This window comes from Neltuma alba, unplaced genomic scaffold (assembly GCF_004799145.2).
Source record: "Neltuma alba isolate B1F8T4 unplaced genomic scaffold, ASM479914v2 tig00010097_pilon, whole genome shotgun sequence".
NCBI lineage: Eukaryota > Viridiplantae > Streptophyta > Magnoliopsida > Fabales > Fabaceae > Neltuma > Neltuma alba.
The window spans coordinates 299660-310623 of record NW_021635051.1 but is presented as its reverse complement, the minus strand read 5'-3'; the positions used below and the strand labels follow the sequence as shown (position 1 = coordinate 310623).

The following is a 10964-nucleotide window of genomic DNA, read 5'->3' as shown; positions in this document are numbered from 1 at the left end:
AGAGGAAACTCTCGCTCGCCCAGAAAACCTTCGCCGCGACATACCCCTACCTTCGTCACGGCAAAACCTTCCTAAGAGGGAAACCTCGCTCACTTGAACAACTTCGCCGCGGCGTCCCTCTGACTTCACCGCAGCCAAACCTTCCCGAGAAGACACTCCCCCTAGAACTCCCGGTTCGCCGCGGCGAACATACCCTGAGAGGGGTATGTCCACCTATTCCTCCAACATACCTCAATTCCAACCCAAACACCAAGATCAACATTAAATCGCTAATCTATCCTCAAAATCAACCAAAAGAGGTTATTAAAACCCGATAAAACTCAGAATGTTACATAGGTTCTCCTGACATAAGGGACCATGGGCTACACGAATTTTTTGTGCTTTCTTGGCCCAAAATGAGTCCAAAATGATTACAAAGGAAGGGAGAGTATGGCCCAATCAAAATTATCAATTTCTAATCAAAACTCATTATACTTGTTACTATTTACAAAAATAGTTCTGGGCCTCCAAAAATTCATTTCTTTCCATAAAAAATTATCTTTTAATATACATGAATTTTTCTAGAATTTATTTCGCCTCTAACCTTCTGTATTGAATTTTCTCTAAAATCGGGTCTTACTGATAAAGTTTCATAATTAATTATCCAAAAATAATTTCCTTCACATCCTGAAGCTAGAGATAATTTTAAAATTCATAACAATATGCTAAATAATTTTTTCATATCTTTTTCAAATTTATTGAGACCTCGGGGTAGCTTAAATAAATAATTATGGCAAAAAATTCTTGTCTGATCATGAAATACAAATAAATCTTGAAAATTCTGATATAAATTATTTTTACTCCTTTTTCACCTTTAGGACCTCATATACTATTCTAAATCGTCAATTATTCATTTTTCCTATTTTTGGAGAATTTTTCAATTTTTCTGGCACCCCCTTGCAATCTATCCTACTTATACCAGATATTATGAAAATATCAGTCCAAACCCTGTCTAGATTTTATGTCATGCATAGCTTCTTCAACCAGTCTACTTTTCCTATTGGCCCTAATTTTTTATTCTCATTATCAGGGTTCAAATTTATAAGATGTGACTGCAAGCATCCATCTAAAGTAAGCTCAAGCTTCCATTAAGGTTTTAATTAATATGATTTGGGCTTGATTTAGATTTAATTTTAATAGAGCTTAGGGGCTTAAAAATCTATGGAAAGTTGCTGCCCAAGTTGTTTTAGAACATGACATGATTGAATGGAAGTTGAACTAAAGGTTAATGGCTAGAAATAGATGAAAAACCTATGCTTGTGCTTGATTTATGGAAAAATTCCAATTCTCTATATTGTGTATATGTCTTGGCCTAGGAGAGTTCTTGGGTTTAGGGTTTGATTCAAGTTCATTTGATGCATTCAATGTGTTTAAGTGATAAAAATTGTGTAGGAAAATGTTTTAGGAAAGTGTTTGGGAGCATTAGAATTAAAAATAGAATTTTGAATCTCCTATCCCTTATCTCTCGACCAAGTAGAATTTTATAGGAAGGAGTTGGGTTTTGATATATCTAAATGGAAAAATAAATTCTACATGAAAAATCATACAGGAGAGGCATATGGCAATGCCTAAGAAAAAGAGGAAGTAATGATCATAAAATTAAAAGAAAGGGTTAGAAAAATTGAAAGAGTTTATGTTTTGAATTATTTGTAATGTGGAATGCTCCTCTTGAATAATTGAGAGGCAATTGGCATTGGTAAAAGGAAAGCTCCAAGAGCAAGAAAGGGAAGCAAAGAGTAAAGCTTGGAAGAGGGAGCAAGAACTTATAACTTAATGTTAACTTGCTATTTGGGTTATACCATGACATGGTTGAGCTAAATATATTATGATTATAAAATTCCATGTGTTTAATGCCTTGGCAATATACATAGTTAAGTTATAGAATGAAATGATATGATGGCATGCTCCCTTTCTATGACATGATAGAGAACATATGATTTATGAGATATGTATTGATATATAACATAACATGCATTGCATTATTGATATTTTGTTGTGGTTCTTTACTAATGAGATTTTCATGAAATCTCACACCTTCCATATTCAAATTATACAACCTAGGGCCTAGAACACAAGAAGCAAAAGCAAGGAAAAAGAAAAAGGCATGAAGAGCTAAATGCATGCATGAGATTTGGCATATAGTTGCTATGAACTTTGCATAATTGTAAATGATTATAAATGGTTGTATGAACCTATGATAATGCCCTTATGTTCATTATAGTTTTATTATGAGAATATGCCATTATGCACAATTATTGGCTTTCATGGGTTAAGAATGGCTAAAATGGCTTATTGAATGGCATAAAAGAAATAGAAATTGGTTAAAAAGGGACTAATTTATTGAGTATGTAAGGCTGAGCAAATAGAGGAGTCTAACCACAAAATTTAGCAGACCTATAGAGCTTATTTTAAACTCTAAAATGTGTGATGGATCACTCCAATTAAAGTTTTGTACAAAAGTTATGCATCTTCAAAGTTAACATAAAAATCTGAAAAGTACAGTTTTAACTAAATAAATAGTAAACTTTAGCAAATTAACTGTACGAATTGGTTTAAGTCTAGATATATATTTTTCCTATATAAACAATTAATAGACTTCAAATAGAAATTAGAGTTACTTCGTTTTGATTTTTCTTGAATTAGTTATGAATTTTCAAAGTTGGTCAAAATTTTAAGGTTACCCAGACTACTACAAATTGGGGAATACTTGACGCTAAATATTTGACGGTTATCACAAAAACCGTCAAATATAATCCCCCAGAAGAAAACTTGACGGTTTCTAAAGAAACCGTCAATTTTAGTAGAACAATAATTGACGGTTTCTTTGAAACCGTCAAGTATTCCAAAAATACTTGACGGTTATTTTATAACCGTCAAGTATATTATAGGTAAACTTGACGGTTTAATGAGAAACCGTCAAGTTTAGTAATACTTGACGGTTTTGATTTAAAACCGTCAAATATTCTTTGAGAATACTTGACTGTTATTAATAGAAACCGTTAAGTATTGTGATTAAAAACCCGTCCCTTTCCTGTTCAGTCTCTTCAGTTCAAAATTTCTAACGCCTCCTTCCGCTTCGGACTCTCCAAGCCGCCGTACCCACCACTTTTTCGGCCGTTCCCTTTTGTTTTTTTTGCTCGTCCTTGCTCGTCCTCCATCATCGTTCCTCTCGGTGTCCTCCATTATCGGTGTGGCATCCTCCTGCTTCGTCATTGTCGTGCATTCTCCCAATTGCGCCCCCTTCCGCTTCGGACTCTCCAAGCCGCCGTACCCACCTTTTTTTCGGCCGTTCCCTTTTACTTTTTTTGCTCGTCCTTGCTCGTCCTCCATCATCGTCCCTCTCGGTGTCCTCCATTATCGTTGCGGCATCCTCCTGCTTCGTCGTTGTCGTACATTCTCCAGATTGTCATTTCGGCTTCAGGTTGGTAATCCTTCACTCACTCCCCTTATTTCCTTTAGTTCTTCCTTTGAGAAATGATTGTAGTGGAAAGGGAATGATAGGATAATGCTAGGACCATTCACCATGCACACACGGAAAATGGGTTTGCTATTTGGCCGAATGGGTTTTTTTTCTGTTCTTGATTCTAAATGGGTGTTTCGCATTTTGATCAGTTTGGGTTTAGGGTGTTTTAGTTTTTTGTTTTCGCCATAAAGTCTGGGGAATGCAATGCTAATGTTTCAATTTTTGTTTTTGTAATTGAAATTGACTATGTGCTGGTTTGGTTTTCTGCCATAAAGCCTGGGGAATTCTAAGTTATAAGCCGTTATGCTGCCGAATTTTTTTCAAATGGAATAGCACATTAGTAGTAGTAGAATATTTTTCAAACTGAAGTGAAAGTAAATTTTTGTTGAATTACTAGTTGCTAACAACTACTAGTTGTTAGCAAGTAGAATTAAAGAGGGATAAATGTGATCAATAGTGGCTCATGTGTTGACTTTCTATTTTTGTTTAATTCTCATAATATCTTTGAGTCACTGATCACATTTTCCTCTAAATGATTCATCTTAGTCGGGGACCATGGGCAAATAATGGATGTCCGCCAATCGTCTATCAAAAGAATATTGGGATGGGGTAGAAGATTTTATTAAGTTTGCGATTGAGCACGCCGATGATCGCAATAGGATTATTTGCCCCTGTCTTAAGTGTTGCCTTTTGAAGTGGGTTTTGCCATCCGATTGTGAGAGCCACTTAATTATCAATGGAATTGATCAAAGTTACAAGTGTTGGACAAAGCACGGAGAGACAAGAGATGTGAGTAATAGTAGTCGAGGGCATAGTGAAAGCTGTGGATCATCTAATCTTGACATGAGTACATGTGAAGCTGATCGTCTTGAGGAGATGACAGATGCGATTGAACGGGAACTTGACGATTGTCCTGAAATGTTTGATAGATTGAAGTGTGATGCTGAGACACCTCTATATGAAGGTTGTACTGATTTCACAAAATTGTCTGCAGTGTTGAAACTGTATAATTTGAAAGCAAGAAATGGGTGGAGCGACACAGGCTTCACAGAACTGCTGTTGCTTGCTAAACAAATGCTACTGAAAGAAAATGAGCTTCCAAGTAAAACGTATGATGCAAAGCAAGTGTTGCGCTCTGTCGGCCTCAGCTATGAGAAGATACATGCTTGCCCCAATGATTGCATTTTGTTTAGGAAGGAGTATAAGTCACTAACTGAGTGTCCTAAGTGTAATGCATCACGCTACCAAGAGAATAGGAAGAGCCCGAAGAAGGCATTATGGTATTTTCCCATAGTGCCAAGATTCAGACGCTTGTATAGTAATGTAGAAGATGCGAGAAATTTAAGGTGGCATGCAGATGAAAGGGTTAAAGATGGCATGCTTCGCCATCCTGCTGATTCTCCAGAATGGAAGAAGTTTGATATTGAGTATCCTGAATTCGGGGAAGAAGATAGAAATCTACGCCTTGCATTAGCCACTGACGGGATGAACCCTTATGGGATGCAAAGCAGCACCCATAGCACATGGCCAGTGATTTTGTTTATATATAACCTTCCTCCATGGCTATGCATGAAACGCAAGTATTCAATGATGTCTATGATAATCTCTGGGCCAAAGCAACTGGGAAATGACATAGATATATATCTAGCTCCATTAATTGAAGACTTGAAAGTATTGTGGGAGAATGGAGTTGATGTATATGATGCATATAAGGAAGAAAAATTCAACTTGAGAGCTATGTTATTTGGCACAATTAACGACTTTCCTGCGTATGGTAATCTCTCAGGGTATAGCATTAAAGGACAACTTGGTTGTCCCATTTGTGAAGAGAGCACAGATTCCATAAGGTTGAAGCATGGAATGAAAAATTCATATATGGGACATCGTAGATGGTTGCATCGTGATCATCCTTACCGGCGATTCAAAAAATATTTTAATGGGAATTCAGAAGAAGGTAAGGCACCAACACCGTTGATTGGGGAGGATGTATTTCAAAAGGTGAAAGATATAGATTGTGAATTTGGAAAACCTTTCGCGAAGCATGTTGGGACAAGTGGGTGGAAGAAGAGGTCTATTTTCTTTATACTGCCGTATTGGATAACCCTGAATGTGAGACATTTTCTTGATGCTATGCATATTGAGAAAAACGTATGTGAAAGTCTGTTTGGCACATTACTCCATATTCCCGGGAAGACTAAAGATGGCATAAATGCCAGGCTAGACATGGTTGAAATGGGGATAAGGGAGGAATTGGCACCAGAGGATAAGGGAACTCGTACATTTCTTCGTCCGGCAGCTCACACCCTTTCTAGAAAAGAGAAAAGTAGTTTTTGTGAGTTTCTTGCTTCAGTAAAAGTGCCGGAAGGTTACTCTTCTAACATTAGTAACCTTGTGTCAATGAAGGATATGAAGTTAAAAGGTTTAAAATCTCATGACTGTCATGTCTTAATGGAAAACTTTATTCCAGTGGCAATACGGGCTATTTTACCTGATAAGGTACGAGTTACGATCACAAAGTTATGTTTCTTCTTTAAGTCTCTTTGCAGCAAAGTGATTAATCCTAGTAAATTGCCAAGATTGCAAACCCGAATCATAGTTACGTTATGTGAACTTGAAATGTATTTTCCTCCGGCCTTTTTTGACATCATGGTCCATTTAACCATCCACTTAGTTAGAGAGGTCCAACTGTGTGGCCCAGTGTATTTAAGATGGATGTACCCAGTTGAGCGTTACATGAAAATATTGAAAGGGTATGTGAAAAATCGAAGTCGGCCAGAGGGTTGTATTGTAGAACGATATATTTGTGAAGAGGCTACTGAATTTTATACCCATTACTTAAAAAATGCAAGTGATATTGGGGTTCCAATGTCTCGTCATGAGGGAAGGACAGATGGAGAAGGGATTATGGGAAAGAAAGTCGTAACTATTTCAAGCCAACAGTGGGAGCAGGCACATCTATATGTATTGCACAACTCCGAAGAGATTGAGGACTATGTGCATGAGCATATTGATGAGCTAAAGAGGGATAATCCCAATAAACTTGAAAGTTGGTACACCAAAACACACAATAAACAATTTACAGCATGGTTGAGAGAGCAGGTGCATGGCAAGTATAATAATGATCCTAATTCTGTTTCGAAGAAATTAAAGTTGTTGGCAGATGGACCGAGCAAACATGTGATTTCTTTCACAAGCTACCTTATGAATGGGTTCACTTTCTATACTAAACAACAAGATGATCGGAGTAAACAGCAAAATAGTGGCGTAACTCTTGTAGCTAGTACCATGCATATATCGAGTGCCAAAGATAAAAATCCTATCTATGCACGTATGTCATACTTTGGAGTGATTGAGGATATTTGGGAGTTGGATTACATTGAATTCAGAGTTCCGGTATTTGGTTGCAAATGGGTGGATAATAATAATGCATTGAGGATTGATGACTTAGGGTTTATACAATTGAATTTGAATAAAGAAGGATACAAGGAAGAGCCATTCATTTTGGCTTCTCAGGCTACGCAAGTGTTTTATGTCCCTGACCCGGCTGCCAAAGGATGGTCTATTGTTTTGTTGACTAATAAAATGGATATTGAAGAGACGGGGTATGAAGACAATGCAATTGAAGATGATCCATTTCAAGGGGCCTCACTTGATTCTCATTTAAATGAAGATCAATCCATGTATGTCAGGCATGATCACAACGACGGAATATGGATTTCAAAGAGGGGGAAAGTGTTTCGTAAGAAGATCAAAACAATTCAAACCAAGAAGAACATGCAAAAACATAAGAGTAGAAAAAGAAAAAGATCTTCTTAAACATGCATGTAAATTCTCTCATTATTTTCTTTGATTCTTTTATTTGTTTTAATTTTGTTCAAATAAATTTCGTCATTAATGACTTTATTTTCATTTAATGGATTCTGATTCATTTTGTTTACTTCAATTTCATTGCAGATGGCAGACGATAGCGGATCTAGCACTGATAACCCATCTCAGCCGAGAGATGCCTCTGAGCAGGAGAGACAGTTGCAAGAGGAGGCAGCACGCATACAGAGGGGCCTTTGTGTCATGCAAGAGGTCGTGAAAGCTCGAACAGAAGGAAAGAAATTTGCCGTACAGTGGAATAAGAAAGGACAAGCTGTACGGTCAAATAAATTTATCAGCTATATTGGGGCAGTGGCACGAAGCACCGTGCCCATTACAGCGCAGCACTGGAGGAGGGTTGATCGTTCAGTGCGAGACACTATTTGGACAGATGTATCGGTAATATATTATAACAACTCAAATTTCGTTTTCTTACAAGCTGCGTGACACTAATGTGTTGTTTTATATGTTTTGCAGTCTGCATTTGATATAGATGAGAGCAGGAAGAGGTTTGTGGAGGGGAAGGCTGGGAGGGCATTGCGCTCTTTCCGATATTTTGTCACACACAAGTACTTGAAGGATCCTTCCACAGCCGACGAGTCCCAGGTTCCTAGCTTGATACGGGACTTGGTCAAACCAGAGGATTGGGCTGCTTTTGTGACGTCACGTCGTGATAGGCAATTTCAAGTAATAATCCTCGCTCTTTTTGATATTAAATAGTCCATTTTGTTTAATCTATATATTGTTTAATTGTGAATCTACTTTGTTTTTGCAGGAATTAAGTTCCCAAAATAAGGAAAGGGTAAAGAAGAATGAGTATCCCTACCGAAAGGGCCGCTTGGGTTATGCGGGCCTTGAGCAAGAGGTGACTCAGAAGGAGGGATCAGATGTCACTGTATCACGTCAGATGCTGTGGGCACTGGCCAGGCAAAATAAAGATGGCCAAATTGATAATCCTCGCGTTAAGGAGGTCGTGGACAGGATGGTGAGTATTATTCTAAATTAAATAATCTTCACGTTATTGTCAAATATCTTTAAGTATGAATAACTATATCAATGTTTGTTGCACAGGAGAGTTTGTCCCAGGAAGTTTCGCAGGGGGCATATTCTGCAGATGACCAGGATATATTGAGGAGGGCATTGGGGACTCCTGACCATCCTGGTCTTCTTAGGGGCGTCGGTTATGGAGTCACCAAGAGAGATTACTTTGGGTACCGACAAAAGCCCTCTTCATCGTGCACGCCTTCCTCTGCTGAGTTCATGGAGCTGAAGGAAGAAACACGCTGGTTAAAGGAGCAAGTTAAAGCGCAAGCGCTCCTAATCGAGCAGTTGATCAAGAATCAAGCACCACAGCCGGCTCCGAATCTCAGCCCAAGTGGCAAAGACAGCTGCACATTCCCCTTGCTACCTGAGGTATAATACTTGTGTTTATATAATTACATTCAATAATTTATATATCTAGCTAACTTGTCTCTCATGTTAAACAAATCAGGGTGAAGCGGACGTTCAGTGTATGGCGGATAGCCCTAAACATCACACTGTTGCAACGGGCCGCATGTTCAATTTACCGGGGGAGAGTATAATTCATAATGTTCCTCTCCCTGCTGATCATGTGAGGGTGCAGTTGAACACTGCTATTGATGCGAATTATGCCCTCCCGATACCCACCCCAGATGCAGAGACAGTGGCTCAAGCAGTGGGTAGCTTTGTCGCTTGGCCTGGCCGTCTTCTTACATTAGGACATCCTTCAAAGGTATATATGTATAGGTCTACAAATTCAGCTGATTTAAAATAAACTCTATTTTAATTACTAACAGTCTGTTTGTCAGTCTAAGGGGAAGAAGAGCCTATTGGGTGATCACTCATTATCATCACCACAGAAGCAGCCCTCTGAGCCCGTTCAAGTGGTATCATCAAGATTCCGAATATGTCTTGAGGAATATGCAATTGGGGCCAGATTAGAACATGGCGAGGATTTCATGATTCCCCTAGAGTTTGAGCCAGAGGTATACGGTCGACCCTCGTCAGATTATGTCACAAATGAAGTATTGAAAGAGATTCTGACGCATGGAATGGCCAGCACAAATGCCTGTAACTTTTATATCAGGTATTTGTTAAAACCTTAACTAAATACTTAAGTACTTGAACATTTATTCTATTGATATCTTCGTTTGTTGATTTAGATATCTTTTCAAGAACTTCATAGCCCCTGGTGGCCTTGATGACAAGTTCAAGATTATCAGCCCCCACACTTTTGCTGGCCACGGACCTAATATGAAGAAAGACTTATCCAGAGACTTGTTGGATATCTTCATTTCTAGGGCAACACCGGGGGCTCAGACTTTGTTTTTGGCGCCTTATTGTCAAGGGTAAACTTTCCTAAATTCTTTCATTTTCAAAATAATTTGTAATAGTTCTAATTGTCTTTCTTATACTTAGGGGACACTGGATGCTGATTGTGGTCAATCCCACAAAGCCGAGGATTTGGTATCTTGATTCTCTTCATGGGGATCCAACCAATCGACCATTTATGGTTTCATTGTTCAACAAGTAATATTTATCTCTATTATTTAAATTTAATTTAATTTCTTGCTTCAATCAAATTTTTGACAATCATTAATATTCAATTTTATTGTCTTCTCAGGGCTTTGTGGCTATACTGCACAAATCAGGCCTTACCCTGCCCCCCGATAAAAAACGGCCAATTTGACGATACCTTCCCGTGGAAGAAAGTGAAGGTATTCACTACCATTATTTACTATTCTACTAAATATGGTTTATTTATATGATTGACTAATATTATTTCCTTTTCCATTCTTTACAGTGCCCACGTCAGCCCAACAAGAGCTCCCATTGTGGATATTGCGTGATGAAATTTATGAAGGAGATAATTCTGCACAATGCTGACACAATTCCCACGCAGGTAATATGCATTTGTTAAGGTTCAATTTATATATTTAAGAATTATTGTACTTACTGTAGCTTTACATTTCTATCTAACTTAAGTCATAATTTGTGGTTGCATACAGTACTTTGCCGACACATATTGCACAGTGTATTCATCTGCTCAGATGGAAGAAATCGTTGAGGAGTTGGCGATGGCCTTATTCCGTCAGTGGGCACAACATAGATAGGGAAGTGTACATTAAGACAGTGTATGTACGTACAGCTAGCTTTGGTTTCAATATAATTTTGGTTTTGGTTCATTTTTGGCTGTTGGTTAGTTTTAGGCATTGCACAACTTTGGCAATTGGCTAATTTTGGAATTGGTTCACCTTTTGTACTTGCCAGAATTTTAATATATCACAGTTGGTTTTCATTGGTTCATGTATATATATGATAATGTAAATTATTTTTGGTTCATTAAGATATATGTATATGGCTGAATTGGTTTGAATGCTGGCCTGCATGATTCTGTTGAATGAGCCTTTGTTATCGGTTTCAAAATTGCAGGGGGCTGCTGGCAAAGGAGAACGAATATTAAAAAAAAAACCAATAATACTTGACGGTTATTAGTTAAAAGCGTCAAGTATTCTAACATACTTGATGGTTACTTTTAAAACCGTCAAGTATTAAATAATGCTTGACGGTTTTTCAA

General features: G+C 37.9%; 2 protein-coding genes across 2 annotated transcripts; both read left to right on the top strand.

The window, feature by feature from the left end:
- The first annotated feature begins 7304 nt into the window (after positions 1-7304).
- LOC114754193 (uncharacterized) lies at positions 7305-7943 on the top strand. The gene is made up of 3 exons (XM_028942963.1): positions 7305-7326; positions 7457-7765; positions 7860-7943. Exons 1-3 carry the CDS (start codon positions 7321-7323, stop codon positions 7941-7943), a joined length of 399 nt encoding a protein of 132 aa, XP_028798796.1. The 5' UTR covers positions 7305-7320.
- A 640-nt stretch (positions 7944-8583) lies between these two features.
- Positions 8584-9739, top strand: LOC114754192 (uncharacterized). Its single transcript, XM_028942962.1, has 4 exons — positions 8584-8779; positions 8859-9119; positions 9196-9473; positions 9550-9739. Exons 1-4 carry the CDS (start codon positions 8627-8629, stop codon positions 9737-9739), a joined length of 882 nt encoding a protein of 293 aa, XP_028798795.1. The 5' UTR covers positions 8584-8626.
- Positions 9740-10964: the final 1225 nt, after the last annotated feature.